We start from the raw sequence: 17,204 nt of genomic DNA, 5'->3' as shown, positions 1-17,204 counted from the left end.
CAGGTGAAGGCTGTTGTTCCCAGGCTTTTGGATGCCCTGCTTATGTTCTGAATAAAAGCCAGAATGGAATGTGATCTTGGGAGTCTGCCTGTTAAATGTGTCCTGATTTAAATACAGAAATTCAGAACTGCACCAGGGTGAGGTTCATTTGCACAGGGTTTGGTACCTGCAAACAGGGCACTCATTGCTTTTCTCCTTCTGGAGGCTGAAACAGCCTCTATTAACTGATGTAATTTTTCCCTGCATTATGGACAGTGACTGGACTTGGCTGTTTGTGATTTTGCTGGAGAATTTTCCCTTCTGGTTTATTATTATCCAAAGCAGTTTGTGGAAGCAGCAAGGAACATTTTACATCTGTGCACAGACATTCATCCTGTCAATTGGTTTTCCAGGATCTTATGTTCTGTTCAGGGAGTGTCTCTTCCCACTGAAACTTTATTTTATAATGCTGTTGTGAGAAATGGCTGTGTTGTTCTTCTAGTGGGTCTTGTTTCCCATATTCCAAGTTTTCCCATATTCTAAGTTGGTTTGTTTTTTTTTTTTTTATTTACATTGCAAAGTGTTCCCTTTGTGAACAGCCAGCTTAATTTCTGGAGCTTCAGCATCCAGGTTTTGCAGGGTTTACCTTGTGGGAGAGGTTCTGATAGCAAAAGACCTTAAACAGAACTGGAGAAATCTAATTCCTACATCATTTATTGCATGTTGACAAGAGAGGACTGGCCTAATGCCCTAGAACTGAATATGTTCTAAAACAGATACTGAGAAATTTAAAGATTTTTTAAAAGCTACTGAAAAATTTAAGAACCTTATAAAACTGATTTGAGTCATTCCACAAATAAAATTAATTTATAAATAATACAAAAATAAAATATCAGTCATGTATTCACACAGATGCTTTAGCAACAACAGTAGGACAAATGATTAATGTTGCAGTCATTCCATGATGGGGACGTTGGCCCACAGCCCAACCCAGCAATGTTAAACACTGTATTTCTTCCAGGAAAGTAATTCCTGATTGCAGTATCTATTTTCAGCTCAAGTAGCTCAGTGTGGGAGACTTGGACTAGCTCAGAAAGGACTGTGTTTTCCTGGTGTCATTGTGTCTCAATGCAGTTGGACATCAGAAATCAAATGTGAATTTTGACCACAATGCAGCCTGCCTATAGTGGTAGATTTTGACTTGGAATATTTTTGCCCAAGAACAAATTTGGGGTTTAGACCTTTTCAAGGTGCTAAAATGCTTTCAAATCAGGATTTAGATTGTCCTTCTATCCACATATACATCAAGGTGTTAACATAGATAATTTTTTATATCGCTCTTTCCTATGTGCTTCAACAAATTGAATTTCATTATTCTAATTGTAACAATTTATTTAATACTTAATGTCTACTTTAATAATATTTATTATTTAATATATTTATATTCTATATTGTTATATTAATGTATTAATATCAATGTATTTATAGTATATATTATTAATAGATTGCATTGTATTAATATATTATTAAATATATTTAATATATTTAAAATATTTAAATGTTTAATATATTTAAATAAGATATATATATAGTTTAATATATTTAAATAATAATATATAATTTACTATATTTAAATGTTTAAACATGTTTAAATACCACTGATAAAGAATAAGATAAAAGACAATTGAATGAATGAGTGAAAGAAGGTTCTGGGAAAACCTGAATTCTCAGAAATCAGTAACAGACACACTTTGTAGTACTTTGAGATCTTCAGCACAAAACTATACAAAAACTGTGTAACAATCACACTTTAACATAACTCTTCAAATGTGAACTCACATCTTACATCACACAGGAAAATGTGGAGGGTAAGAATTTTTATTGTGGAATTTCATCATTCCCAGTAGTACTTTGCTGAATTGAGTAATATATTTTTTTAAAACCACCCTGGTGGCCTGCACTGCCTGGGGGTGAAAGACAACCATGGCAGATGTGGATTCACTGTTGGTGCCATGGAGCCTTTCCAAACATAAAAGTGGGAAGGCCACCTGAGCGTTTGTTGTGACTTAAACTTCCAGCTGTAGCCTATAATCTCCTGACAACTTGTTTTTCTTTCTGCAGCAAAGTAAGGCTGCCACTTTTATGGGAAGATGAGGAAAACTCCCAGGAAGGCTCATCTGTCTCATTTATGAGTGCATCAGGAAGTAAAGGGTTGACTCAGCCCATGTTTGAGGTTTTAGCAAGAAATAGACATCCTGAAATTTATTTCTGCATTTGAACTTAGCAAGAACACTGAGTTTATTTAAATTTATTTTGAGTTAAGGGTTAACACACTGTATATTGCCTTGGAATAGAGCCCTCTGATGTGTTTACATGGTTCTGTGTACTCAGTGGGGATGAGTAAATCACTGCAGTAGATTTTTCTGTGTGAGGATGGAGTTTATCAGGCCTTTCTGGAACTATTGAATGGTAGGATTGTTAGGAGAAGCCTGGCTAGTCTGTTTTCTTCTGTAATAGCATGACATAGCCACAAAGTATGCTGGTGATAACAAAAAAGGCAAGCCATGTTGTCAGATTCCTTATTTACCCAAGAGTGAACATGGAGTAACTGTAAGGAAAACAAGACAATGTATTTATATTCCCTTTGAACCTGAGTCAGAAATATCTCTTCAGAATGGTGCATATTTAATGATAGCATCATACCTTGGGGTTTTCTTCTTGTTGTTGGATTGTGGAGGTGTAGGGTTTTTTCTTAAATTCTCTTCTTGCCTAGTAGGGAGTTGATATTTATAATCCACCCTCTTTGAGAAGAGCTTTTAAATATTTCAATACCAAGAGAGAACTCGTTTCCAGATTCACTTTCAGGATGGAGTGAAGAAATTAAAGCAATGAGGGTTTAAAAAGAAAAGCAAAGAGCTAGAAGAAAACACTTGTTCAGTTGTTGGATTTCTCAGTCAGAAGCTCTTGCTGTCAAATTTATCTCTGTCCCACTAAGAGCAATAGAGATTTCCACCCTGAGAAAGGGAGAGATGAAATAATGAGTAAGGTAATAGTGAAAAACAGAAATGTGAATAATGAGTTACAAGTATTAACTGTCTTGCATGATTAGCTGTTTTGGGTGAAATTTCTCAGGTAATTGTTCTCTTTTTCAGGGACCGAGCTCCCTTCATCTTCACATCAGAGATGGAGTATTTCATAACAGAGGGGGGCAAAAACCCACAGCGTTTCCAGGAGTTTGTGGAGCTTTGTTGTCGAGCTTATAACATAGTCAGGAAACACAGCCAGCTGCTCCTGAACCTGCTGGAGATGGTAAGGAGCTCGAGGATGAAACCAAAAATCCATTTCTAGGGTTCTCTTCCCTTTAACCAAATCTCTGCTGCCTCCAGTAGATTTGATTTGAAGAGGTATCAGGTGCCCAGGTGCTGCTCTTCCTGTGCAAAGAAGTTGTTCACTTTAATAATTTCTGAGAAAAGGAAAGCTAAGCTGCTTGGTGCTTTTTCCATTGTTATATAAAAGTTTGGTGCTTTTCCCATTGTTTCTTACAAAATACCAGAAAACTGCAAAAAAAGCTGGGTAAAAGTTTTGCATTCAGGAATTTCACTCAGCTCTTTTCCTAGGTCTTCATTTACCATCGCTGTTCATGTTTACAAGACAAAGTAAGCTAAATATTTCATGGGGGGGAGGGGGTTTGACAGTACTTAGTGATGCCTTTACAATGGGGAGGTTGACCATTTCCACAGTCCCTCCCTAGGATGGCAAACACAGGAAAGAAAGAGCAGTGCCCATATTGACAGAGGTTTTAAAATTCTTTTGTATAGATTTTTAAATGAGTTTTTATCAGTAAGTATTCCTACTGATTCATGTGCTGTGGCAAGTTCCATATCTGATTTATGCCTCTATTTACTTGTGTGGGAAAGGTTAATGATTTTCCTCTTCATGGCTACAACAAGAATATGACATCAACTAATATTTGCTAAGATATCAATCCAGAATTTATGTGCAGGGCCCCACAACCTAAGGGAGTGGTCTGTGCATAAAATGGCCTTATAAACAGAGCTGCTGAGATTGGGGTACAGCCAAAAAGTTTCTCTGTAAACACCACTTTATCATCTCCAACTTGTGCAGCGGGGGTGGGAGACAGAAACTGAAGGAATCTCTCCCCTTGCCTCTTCCATCTTGTCCATGGATTCTGATGCAGGGATTCTTGAAGGGATCCCCTAAAATGGAGCAGGAAGGATTGTCCCAGATCTCCAGAACTTGCTGCTTAGTAGCCACAAAGGTGCACAAAACTGCATTCCCATCATAAAGCACAATTTTCCTCTGGAAGCAGTGCAGGGTGGGGTTGCAGGAGATCCTGTCCAGGTTGAAAAGCCTTTGGAAAGCTCAGGATCAGCCTGTTCTCATCCACAGCAGTAATCCCTGCAGGATTTCTGAACAGGTTGCCTAAAACTGTGTGGTGCAAATAAAGCCCCTTCTCTTTGTCCCTCTTTCTGCAAGAGGCAGAGATGATGATGTCAGATTACCCTGGGATAATAGAGAGCCTGTTAGGAAAATGCTCCAAGCAGCAGCTCTGAAATAACTCTCTCTGCCCGGCCAAAGCTCAGGTTTGTCTCTATTCAGGACATGCTGCATCTTTTGTTTCTGCTCGTCTTGTAGCAGAGGTAACAGAGCTGAGCTCAGAGTCGGCATCCAGATGTGTATTAAATATTTGTCAGTGGGCTGCAGCTCAGTCAGTTGTGTTGCGCTTCATAATTAAAAAATGACTGGCAGCACACTCACACCCCATCCATGAGCTCTTCATTGCAAAAGGAGTCAAACAAACAAGACCAATTTGGGAGCACCTCAATTTTGCCAGTAATATTTGGAAAGGTTAGCCTGTTTCTGCACTTGCAGTGGGGTGTTGGTCAGAAATTGTAAAAAATACAATGATTCATTTCCATTGGTCATTCCTAGAAAAAAAAATAGACTGTGAAGTTCCACTTAAAATTCATTTCTACACAGAATTTCAGATGTCATCATGGAGGGATAAGTAAACTAATCACTGCTTCTTTATATCAGTGAAAGTTTCAGATTTCTCTCCCTGTTTGGAAACCTGCATCATTAATCTTTCATTCTACTCCCACATTCTATTTTCCCAGATGCTATTTGTAAAACATAGTTAAAAAAAAATTTAAAATGAGACTAAAAAACAGAGTACTTCACAGAATATTACACTGAATGTACAGAATACTCACAGAAGAGTAAACTCTACCCTGGGTGATCAGTGACAATTAGTGGTTTAGAGCAAACGTGATTATGAACAAATTGAGGAGTTTTTGGCCCAGTTTGGGAATTAATGTTATTTCTTGGTGGTGAGCAGCATGTTTCTAAAGCTGTACTGACATTTGCTACTGGGAGTAAGAAATAATCCATGAAGTTTCCATCACTTTCAAAAGCAGAAACATCTGTGGGAGACCCAAGAGTCTTCTGGCCGAGTTCAGCTGTGTAAGTGCCTGTAGTTCATCAGCTTTGCTCTCATTAAAGATTTGATGTGAACTATTAATAAGAGGGTGATGACAGGACACAAACACCTTCTGACTGCGTTAAAGAAATGCAAAGTCCATTAGTAAAAAAATTTTTTTTATATATAGAAAGTTATTAAAAGGGACTTTATCACTCCCTTTCCTGGGGAAGGGTGAGGAGCTTAATTTGCAACAGTATGCAACAACTTTTTTTTTTTTTTTTAATCCAGAGGGGACAAAAGTTGTTCTCATCTTTTATAAATGGGTTGAAGGTATATTGATAAATAGCACTGTGTGTCCTTCAGTGCTGAATATTGTTATTGTCCTTGCTGTCAATCCACTTAAATTCACCTCATTTGCTTTCTGTCTCTCTGCTCCTTGCCAGTCAAAACTCTGTGAAGACAGCAATCTAACTGTCCAGTGGCAGCTTGGAATGGGCTGAGGAAGATTTTCCTCATAATGCCAAAAAGGAAATGTACAGGTGTTGAGAATGTTTGGAGGAATAACCTTGAAATAAAATCAGTGTTTCCTTTTTTCTTTGCTGTTACTTGAAAAACTCAGTGGGTCTTTCTGTCTGAGCTAGACATAAATATCAATGGAAAATACACAGAGACTGCAAATTCAGATACATTTCCATCTGTGCAATCTGAAGAAGTGATATTTTTCTGCGTTACACACACACAAAAAAAAACCATCACTCCCAACTTACTGTGATTGCAGAGAAAAATCAGTAGGTTTTGAAGAGAGTAGATTTTATTGTTGTTGTTGACATTTGTAAATGCCTGGAGAGAGCTGCATGGGCAATTGGACACACTGAGCTGTCTAATCTCCTCAGGTTTTTCCTTTTCAAAGGGAGTATTGATATTATTTGGTTTTTTGAATCTAATCTGACTGACTAACTAGAACAGCTCTGTCCCTCATCCGTGGAAAATAATACCTGCTCCAGAGGGCAGCTCTCACTGCCCACTCAGGGCTCCTGCCATGAATCAGTGTCTGAAGTGCTCTTCTCCTCCTGATGCCTTGGGAAGGCTGACCTAGCACAGAGACCAGACAGAGTTAAAGAATAAAGCAGGGATTTATCCAAAGGATCTCCTGCATGGATCCACCTTGGGCAGCACCAGAGCCCAGCCAGGGCTGCACCCAAGATGAACCAAAATGGCCCCAAAATGCACGGCCGGGCACGGGCTCTGTCCCTGGGATCAGTTCTGCTCCATTTGCACCTTGCAGTTCATTGTCCAATTAGAACTTTAGGTTATAATGTCCCACCCTGCTTGTTTTTCTCTCTCCAGCCCACGGGGTTTGTGCTCCTGGGCTGAGATTTGGGTCATTTGTCCTTGGTGCCCAGCTGGAGCAGGAATTGTTTTGTCTCCCTGCTCTGTGCACAGAGCTCAGCATCCCCTGATATGAAGTTCAGAACTGCACACCAAAGCAGCACAGAATCTGAAAAATATAAAAGCTGAAACCTGAGGCATCACTGCTCTGACTGTAAAGGGAGTGAATCTGTGATCCCTTTGCAGGAGGAGCCCAGAGCAGTGCTGGTGGAACCAGGAGTTACAAATGAGAGGGTGATGTTGTCCTAAATTGAATTAGGGCTAAGACAACCACAGAAATGTGGTTACAATTGCTCAGGTGGCTGAATTTGGTCACCTTCCCTTTATCTCCATTAGAAGGATCTGAAGGAGGCTTAGCCGTGCACACCTTGATGTTATGGTGTCAGAAAAGAAAATAAATAACTCCAATGGATCATTGATTCTGACCCATGCCTCCTCCAGATGCCTCAGTGTGGAGGTTTACAATGCAGTATATTCACTTTATTATTCCAGGCATTGCTCTAGCATCAGAACCACTTTTCAGATCAGCAAAACTGCTTTACAAGGCTGTTTTGGTGTAAAATCTTCCTTCTCTCAGGCCTGTTTCATTTAAATTTCTTTTGAATAGAACAGTGTACTAATGACCCAATATTACTTTGCATTTAGATGCTGCATGCAGGATTGCCTGAGCTGAAGAGCATCCAGGATGTGAAATATGTGTATGATAACCTCCGCCCTCAGGACTCAGATCTCCAGGCTACAAGCTACTTTACAAGGTAAAACCAGAATATTTCCCAGAAACCTTGTCTTCTTCAGGCATGGAGCAATTTTTCTCCTATGTTAAGAAGCTTAATCAGGGAAATTACACTAAAAGATAATTTGTCTTCATGTGTTTACTTTTAAAAAGTCATTGCTTATGCATGTTGTAACCAATTTCCTCAAATTTCTGGAAGAAACAGTTGTGCATTTGTGGTACACTTGTAACAAGTCACTTACTCAGTGCCTGGAGATTTCTTAGGCTTTCATGGTGAAACCATCCTATTTGTATCAAGTGTTTTCTCTGTTTTTAAATGCAGCAGCTACATACAAATGGATTTAGACTGCTTAAGGGGGTTCAACCTGTTAATAGTGTGAGTGAGAGCCTTCAATTTCTGCATTTTGCTCCTTTTTCTCTTCCTCTTTTGACCTTCTGTGCTCCCTCAGAGATGTTGCTTTCCCTGTGCCAGCCATAGTTTCTCCAGCTGCAAAACACTGCTGGTTCTTGCTTTCAATCAGTGAACAGATCAATCACAGAAAAGCCTTGTGTGAATGTAGATATATTTCATGATAATAGCTGGGGATTAATGAGGAGGAGGTGCAGCTGGTGTGCATGAAGTCAGTCTAAGACCCTCAGTCCTGATCTTTCTGCTCTGCATCACAAATAATTCCAGCTGTGAGGATGCTGTAGATGGAGTGAGTGCAGACTTCTCTGGAACTGGAAATTCACTGCAGTTCTGGGCACAGCGTGAGGCAAAATCTCCCTGAGCAGCACCATCATTTCCCAAGGACTATGAATTCATGCTCCCTGGGCACCCTCTACACATGGAAAACAACCCAGGCTCCTCTGACTTGATGAAAGTTTTGGGAAATTAAGAGTGTGCTGTTTCTATGTCTAGAAATCTGCTACAGTCTGAGGAAACCAAGGCAGCAAGTTTGGAGAAGGCTGGGACAGAGACCTAGAGACTCTAAGGGTGACATTTCTTTGAGAAAAAAAAAATATATATAAAAACTTGTCAAACAAAACTATTGTTCCATGACTTTACACACAGCATAGCACTAAGTTCCTTTTCCTGTAGCACTTGCTTTTTTTCATATGCTTTCACTCCTGCCCCTTAGCAAGATTGTTATATTTTAAAATTTAATTACAGTTTCACATTTACCATCAACTCCTACCTTATCCTTTCCTTTAAAATTTCATATATTCCCAAATTACAGACTTAAATTTCCACTTCTAATAGGAAACATGCAGTTTCTAATTAAACTGTAGAAGTCTTGATTCTGTCAACTAGTTCAGGTGGTTGCATCTATCTCTCGTGGGTAAAATAGCCAGTTTATTTAGTTAGTGAAAAAGGGCTGGGATATACAAAACAAGCAGGAAAATCTGAGTTTTCAGAGTGAAAATTGCATCAGTGGCATGCAGAGCTCAGAGCTGGTGCCCCTCTGGAGGTGAAAAGGATCAGCTTCCAGCTGGGTCAGTTAAGGGTTGGCATCACTGCAGCCTTGCTTAAGGAAGAGTCAGGATGAAGGTTTGGTTCAGGGCAGAGCTGGATCTCCACACTCTTTCTTTTGGGGGTTATGGACATCAGGGTGGGAATTCACCTGCAGTCTTCCTCAGCCAGAGCATGTGGGGTAAGGCCATAAAGTGATATGAGAAAAGAACATTTTCAGAATAATTTCAGAAAGGAACAAGTCTGGACCGGACCTATACATATAGTGTGAAACTGAGCCTTGAATACTGACATTGAGAAAAAAGAATATGGATTTTGGAAGAGTTGGTGTGCTTTGATGCCTGGTAGAGGTTTGTGCTAGGCTTAGGAAATCCTGTCCACCTCACAGAGACTGTAGGTAGGGCTCAGAGGTCAGAATGTCCTTTATCCCCTTAGATATCTTGTTAGGGATGGTGTTAAGGAAATTAAGGAAATTCCACTCAATTCCAACAAATTAGCTGTGCTGTGGGCTCTGTCCTTATTTGAAGCTGCATTTTCTCCTAATATACATTCTCTGAACTCCAGAGCTGTTGTTCCAATTTCCTTCAAAATGCTGAAGCTTTGTTATTGTCCATCATTGCATCACATAGAAAAGACAGATATTGCTAGAGTGCATATTTTATTCATTAATATTCTTAGGATTTGTTTCTATTATATATGCTCATTTGCAAGAAAATCCCTTTACATTAGTTCATGAATTTCCATGGATCTCATTTCTCTTTCTTTTCTTCTTTATTCTAGTTTCTATTCATTAGTACATTATTTCTGTTAATTCAAAAAACATATTAACATTTAAACATGTTTGAACATGAGGATAATATCAGGCCTCATGTCTAGTAGGATTTTAACTTCTGGAAATTGTATCCAGGCATTTTTCAACATAAAGACTTTGGGATGGCCTGATACCCAGATCCATGCAGAGACTGCCCCTCTGTGAAAACTCTTTCCAACCTGGCCTTAGGAATATAAATTTATTGAGATTTTTGTTAGCTGCATCATCTTTATTCCTTATATCCTTCTTATACAAAATATTGCTAGTATAAAAAATCCAGTTACATTCTTTTCATGGTCAGTCTATGGCTTATTCCAGCATATATGTTCCAAACTGCCCTTAGAAAGACAAGGAAATTAGAAGTTCTGATTATTAGCACAACTTCTAGTGGTTCTCAAATCCCTTGCAATTTGTAGCTCCTTTTTCTCTATAATTGCTTCCAAAAACACTTCATTGTTTTTTACAAGCTGTTTTCTAGACAAGGAGAGTTGGAATGTTAAACGTTGCCAACAGAAAGGTGTTTCTTGTTCTAAGTACAAGGTAGTTATTGTAATCTTTCAGATTCAATCCTATAACTTGTCCACAGAAAATCCCAATCTTCTGCTGGTGGAAACAGGAGAACAGCATTCCTCTGTATTTCAGTAGAAGTGGGCTGCTTTTAGCAATTCTCTGAGTTTGGTTTAGCAGTAGCACTGACACTGGCCCTAGTGCTGTTTAGGAACAGCATGAAATGATGAATGATGTCACAAAAGCTCCTGGCAGAACGATGTTGATTTGCTCTTTGCCATCACCTCTTTGGCCAGCAGAGCAATTGGGTCGGGGTTTGGACTCTAACATACTGACCCCTTCCAGGCTCCTAAAGCGTTCTGTGTTTTACTGAATTCCTTTGCTCTCATTCTGGATTTGAGTCATGTGCAGCAGTCTGTGGTGTCACTTGTGTGCAGCCCTTCCCACATGGGGTCAGTCCCGTTTTGAGCTGATGAGCAGCAGCGTTCAGCCCCACAGCCCTCTGCAAGGTCACAGCCTCACTTGGGGATAAACAATGCACCAATTGAGAGTTAAACAAGAGTTTCTGTGTTTCCTTGGCAGTCCTGTGCACCTACTGCCAAATGAAACATCCTTGTCTCTCCAGCATCTGCCCTGAACTCAGTTTGATCCTTGAAACTCAATTTGATCCTTACCCCTCCCTGCTTTCCTCTTCCCCTGACAGCACAGTTTTATCAGAAGCTGGAAACCCATCTTACCCCTGGATATAAATTTCCTCTATGGTTTTCTGCAGATGTCTTCAAATGTCAGCGTGGTGGGGCAGGCTGCCTGACATTTTTAATGTGCCTGCACAGGGATGTGTATTTAAAATTGGTTTTAAGAGCATAAAGTTAGCCTAATGCAATGAATGGAGTTGATTTCAATTGATTGCAGTGTGCCATGTAACCCACTCACAGAAATCCATGAATAAGAGATGCAGGGTGGATCTGACAATTACCAGGGGAGCACAATGCATCTCTTCAGCAGCCTGATGGAGGGGAGTGCTGCTTGGGTCAGCTGCTTTGTTTATTTATGGACTATATTTGTTTATGCACTCATTTTTTAGGTACCTGTCTCTGCTCAGGTCAAGCACATCTGTTCCAAACCACAAATGCCAGCAGCTTCAAACTGGACAATCCACAGTAACTCCTTTCAAAACATGATGCTGATCTCAAACTGATCAGTCAACTCTGTTTCCCAGGTGGCTGAGGGTATTTCAGCAAGAAATTTCCCAAAAAGGTGAAACACAGTGGAAGTGTGTGGCATCTGAAAGAGAATGGACAAAACTACAACACTAAACTTTATTTCAGTGAATTCCAAGTAGTTTGTAAAGATTGTGGTATATGTGCCCCAAAGGAACAGGAGGCAGACTTCCTACTTGAATTTATGTTTTTGAGGGATTTGTGTTAGAAAAGGTCAGGAAAACCCTATTAATATGGGGGCATACTATTCAACTTGTTTTGGAATGGAGCTTGGTAAATTCATGGATGGAAATGTGGAATATAAATGGAACACTCTCCATTAACATCTGAGAATCCAATGAAAATAAATTTTGTTCATTATACTCTAAATGATTTTAAGCCTAGATGGAAATGAGAAGCAGGATATCATCAAGAAAGATAAAGAAATATCCACCAAGGCTAAAATCTTAATAATCAGGCAGTAATAATGGCTGTATGTGCTGTGTATAAAGGCTGATTATGTCCTGAAAAATCTGAGCACAAGCCCTCAGAATACCCATAGGTCCCATAAGGAATGTCTGCTTTCTAAAACAAAAGTGGCAAACTACCACTAGGCACTTGTGAAAACATCAGCCAAACTTTTCATCCATCTCCTTTTACACAAGCAGCCAGGCAGTCTGTTCATGTTTTACCTGATACTGTAATTTGACAGCTCTGTAGAAAGAAAGAAACCAAATCTGAAATTCAAAGGCAATTCAGCAGGTGGAAAGCAGAAAGTCATTACTTTCCAATAATCCCAGATATTTAACTTTCTTTTCTGAGAAGTAGGTCAGAAACCAATCTGCATGGTAAACAGTTATTGTCATGTGGAAAATAGCATTTTTCTCCCTGAAAACTGTGTTGGCAATATTTAGATTCACTGCTAATATCACTCTAGTTAATGACAGTTTCCAGTTTGCTTCTGATTAACCTGGGCTTTTAATACTCTTTATACTGTTCGCTTAGTTCAGCTGTCTCTAGACCATCAGGCACTAGTTTTCTATGCAGCCTGGGAGCTCTCAAATAAATAAGAAACTTTTTGTCACCTTCGTGAAGGCAGAGCTCTGGGCACAGGCAAAGGTGGTAATGGCCAGGGAGCAAGAGGAGGATTTTTACAGAGAATACCCATGACCTTACTGCTTTCAACTATTGCTAAGCTTAATGTGGCTAGGGAAAAGGAGGTGTATGGGGATCTGGGAGAGTTCAAGGAGAAACTTCCACCACTGGTCCTCAGGATGAACTCTAAAAATGCCAGCAGAAAGGGGAATTGGGTACCACAATGTGATAAACTGGGTCACTGAACTGATCCAGGCCAAAAATAAACTGCAAAATCTCAAAAAGGTGAGACACACAGGTTTGATGTACCCCATTGCTCCCCTATTTAGTTAAGAACGAGCTTTTGGGAAAAAGGGTTTCCTCTAGCCAATTTGCCCTTGAAAGAAAGTGCAGAGAGCCACAAGCAGAGTTGTTCTACCTTGCTGGGGAGACACAGAATAGCAAACAGGCCCTGAGTTCTTTGTTGATTACATGTAATAAGGTTTGCTTAATGTTTTCTATCCTGGCAAAAAGGACTGCATGCAGGCAAAACAGAGAGGGGGAGAAAACAACTCATACTTCTGTTCTTATTTGATTTTAGATATAATAATTTTAAATAACTCACAGGGAAAATCTGCAGCACTGACAACACAAGGCTCTGTTTTAGATCTAAAGGATGTGATTAGCAATCTGGGTTTTAAAAGTATTTTAGAAGCTTAATGGCCCCATGGAAGGAATAGTGGTAGTCTGATATGTAGTGATGATGTCTGAATTAGTAGTAATTTACAAGCTGAGGCCTGTTTTATGTAAATTAAAATGCAGTGTGTTTAGCTGCAAAGTTATCGTGCCTTTTATACTAATGTGGCAAATTCCCTAACTGCTGTGCCATAATATGGCCAGTTACAGACTCCATAACCCAATGTCTCAGTGATTTAGAAAGTGTTTAAGCTACACATTAAATTAAACACATAGGAGTTAAAAAGGAAGAGTTCACCCCTGATGCAGCCTGGTTAATCATCGCTGAATTGATTCTGTGCTAATATTTTGAAATGAGATTTGTTTTCTTGTTTTACTCAGTGTGTTAATTTGTTTAATTTATTAAATAGCTTGTGTCTGTTTCTGAAGAATCTAATTAATAATTAAGGTAATTATCCAAATCAATTCTGAGGTACCTTTGCTTGTATTACATTAAGAGGAACATATACATCTTTCCTCAGTTTACTATCCCTAATTAGTGTATGATAAATTTTGAATAAAATCTGAATTTCAGGGAGATGATCTGGGGAGATGCCTGTAGGTAAAATATTCCTTATTCTTTCTGGTTTGGTTTCGTCTGTGAAGCTGCAGACTTTAGCCAGAGCATCTGAGATCATGGAAATTAGGTTAATGCAATGAATGGACTTGATTTCAAATGATTGCACTACACATTCCAACCCTCTCACAGAAACCCATGAATAAAAATCTAATCTGAAATGACAGGTGGAGCATTTGCTCAGCTTTGGACAAGGCATGATGAGGGTGGTTAAGGATGTTGTCAGCCCTTGTAACCTTGTTAGATATAATCCAAAACTGGGAGAACAAACGAAAAGGGAAAAAAGGAAACACAGCAACCCCCTGACAATTGGTAGAAGGTTTGCTGCCATATAATTTCAAATTATTGGGTTGTTTTTCTGTAAAATCAGAATAGATATAGGATATCTTCAGAGAGCTGTAGCAATAAGCAGGGAAACAAAAAAAATTACCATCAGAAGTTAATAGGTCTTAAAATTCAATTAGCAATTGAATTGAAGAGAGCAAGTGTTTTCTAAAGAATACTGCATCTCACTCTTCAAAGACCTGTGATTATCTTGGAGTGTTATTTCTCAAGTCACTGAGTTCACTCTCACATTTGCAGTATATATCTTCATGTTTATCTAGGGGTTTTTTTTCATCTATTGTGTCTTTTCTGATGAAAGATCTCAAAACTCAAGGCAATCAAAACAGTGTTCTGGCTCCCCTTGCACAGGGATGAGATGGAGTGAGATACTAGGAGAAAATTTCTCTCTTTTTTTTTAAAATTCATCTTAAGCAGTTCCACAGGGATAGTGCTTTTAAGAGCTAGGTAGAGGACTTAGCAACACATCATGCTCAGCTAAATCACAAATTGAATCCAAGAGCCTTGCTCAAACACGTGTAAGCCCATGTGAGGTTTGTGTAACCAAAAATAAATATAATCAAAACTAGTGCCTCCTCTCCTGGAAGCAAAACGAGCACGTGCTGTTCAGCCCTGGGACTCCTCAGAACACGCATGGAAATGTTCTGATGTCTGAAGGAAGTCCAGCTCCTGAGGAATAGCTGCTCCAAGCTAAGCCTTGAGGCAGGTTGTGGCAAGTAGAGCTTTAAGCAGTAGAGCTCAGGGGCTGGATGTGCTGCAGTGCAAATAGCAGTGACTGGTGTGTGGGGGATATGTGAGGTAGGCTTTAGAATCTGGGATTTTTTGGACTTGGATCCATAAAAAGAAGGGTAAAGGGGTGGAAACAACAAAAAAAGCATGAATAGCACTTCTTCTGTTTGTTCGTTCTTCAGGAAAATAAAGGAAAGTTTGGAGTGCTTTCCTGTTAAACTCAACAACTTGATCCACACGCTGGTGCAGATGTCAGTGGGGAGCTCTGCAAAGCCTCCAGCTCCAGAGAGTGTCCCGCAGGAATGGATGGTGCTGGACACAGAGAGGTCACTCTCAAGGGCCACCATTCTGGGATTCAGCAGAAAGCCTGACCCTGTAGGTATTATTCTCTTTTCTTGCCCTCATTTGCCTGATCTTTAATGACACTTTTAAGAACTCATGCACTCTCCCTCCTCCTTTATAGAGATGTGCTTGTGCTCCATTAAAAGCATCATGGGATGAATAGTGGTGCCATAAGCAGTGAGCTACCAGAGAGCAAAAGCACCAGGCAGACAGATATTTGCAGGGAGCCATTAAGGAGAGCAGTTCATTCCCTATAGTGAAAAATAAATCAAGAGCTAATTAAAGCATCCAGAAGGAAAGCATGGCACAAAATTAGGAAGCCTAATAGAAATTGGAGGCTGTTATATGATGCTTTAATGGTGCACTATTAGTTTTCACACACTGCAGTGATCTTTCAGTGTTTGAGTTGTATGCTACCCAGGCAAGTTTCTCTTCCTGTGGAACAAGGACTATGAATTACAAACTGAATTCTCTGGCACTTGGCACTACATTAAAGGAAGGTTTTTCTTTGTTGAAATCACCCTATATATTTTCTTCTACTTTTTTTTTTTTTATTAATTTGTCTCTTTGATCATTTCTCTGCTCTGTCTCTCTTTTTCCCCCAACACAGATATACCTCATCCAGGTAGTGCAGACCTGCAACGTGGTCACCTTCGTGGAAAAATCATTCCACCAGTTCTCAACACTTCACAGCCATCTCCAGAAGCAATTCCCATCTCATGCCCTCCCAGAGTAAGGCATAATAGTCAATGTTATTTTGCTGTTAAGTGGTTCTCTCTTCTGTGCTCAGATAAATCTGTGAGAATATTCACAGACGATGTATATTTAGAAACACAAAGGCTGAATGACATATTCTATCAAGCCTCCTATTCAGCCCCAGAAGAAACTGAATCACAGGCCATTGTGGCAGTCTAAGTTTTATTGTTATTGTTCATATTTTTAATGGGAGGAGAAAAGGGGAACAGCTTGGGCCTGAAAATACTTCTCATTAAATTAAAGGGTAAGTGGTGTTGACTTAATTAAAGGCACCTTTAATAGTTTTTTACTTTCTTCATGATGTTTATCAAAACTCATAGGAAGATCCATATGTTAAAGCAATGTAGGGATGTTCACAGTGGGTCAGAACAGAAACCTCTGACTCTAGCACCATGATGAACATTTTTACAACATGGTGCACATTCCCCCAGCTGAGAAATACACAATAATTTTATGTACTGTCCTGCCCCCTAGCCCAGTACTTTGTGCCTCACATAATTCAGTTTAACATCCTTTAAAAAATCTGCAGTCATTAGTTGCAATAATTCTGAATATTACTTTCTATCCATGTGCATGTCCTTTCCTGCTTTTCATTTTCTGAATGTTATTTCTTTACAGTTTCCTGGGGTAGTGAGTCTCATGGTTTATTTCTATCTTACATAAACCAGCTTTGTCTTATGTGATTGCCTGTGGCTTTAGAAATACAAGTGCTTTCTTCTACATATATCATATACCTTGTGCTGCATACACCAGTGTGCACATAGTCCTCTCTTAGAGACTCTTTCTGACTCACCTGGTACAAGCCCTTCTTCAAGCTCAATCTACAAAAAACCATAAATCTGGCCTAAAATACCAACAGCTTACTTAAACCAAGCTGAGATTTAAGTGATAGGCTTGAAAAAGAGAAAGGTCTTTGGATTTGACATGAAGTAAATAGCCACAAACAACATGGTTAGAACTTAAAGTCCACAAATTTCAGATCCAAAGCTGATATTCCCCTGAGCTCATGAGAAGCATGCTGAAAAGATGGCTTAAGGCTAGTTAATTCTACAGAATCTGTCTCCTGCCTGAGGGGATTTTATTGACTCCAATTTGATTCATTATGGCTTTCTCACATGAACTGGTCTGCGGCAGC

General features: G+C 39.4%; 1 protein-coding gene across 9 annotated transcripts in view; it reads left to right on the top strand.

The window, feature by feature from the left end:
- PIK3C2G (phosphatidylinositol-4-phosphate 3-kinase catalytic subunit type 2 gamma) overlaps positions 1–17,204 on the top strand; it is a 333,216-nt gene that overhangs the window by 274,887 nt on the left and 41,125 nt on the right. For all 9 annotated transcript variants that reach the window (XM_064735090.1, XM_064735079.1, XM_064735101.1 and 6 more), the window contains 4 exons: positions 3,132–3,288; positions 7,457–7,566; positions 15,154–15,346; positions 15,924–16,045. In XM_064735090.1, the coding sequence (XP_064591160.1) occupies positions 3,132–3,288; positions 7,457–7,566; positions 15,154–15,346; positions 15,924–16,045 (582 nt within the window). The remainder of the gene's footprint in view (positions 1–3,131; positions 3,289–7,456; positions 7,567–15,153; positions 15,347–15,923; positions 16,046–17,204) is intronic.

The sequence above is a fragment of the Zonotrichia leucophrys genome, chromosome 1A (genome assembly GCF_028769735.1).
Source record: "Zonotrichia leucophrys gambelii isolate GWCS_2022_RI chromosome 1A, RI_Zleu_2.0, whole genome shotgun sequence".
In the NCBI taxonomy this organism is placed as follows: domain Eukaryota; kingdom Metazoa; phylum Chordata; class Aves; order Passeriformes; family Passerellidae; genus Zonotrichia; species Zonotrichia leucophrys.
Note: the sequence above shows the minus strand (reverse complement) of the source record. Positions and strands in the feature narration are given on the sequence as shown.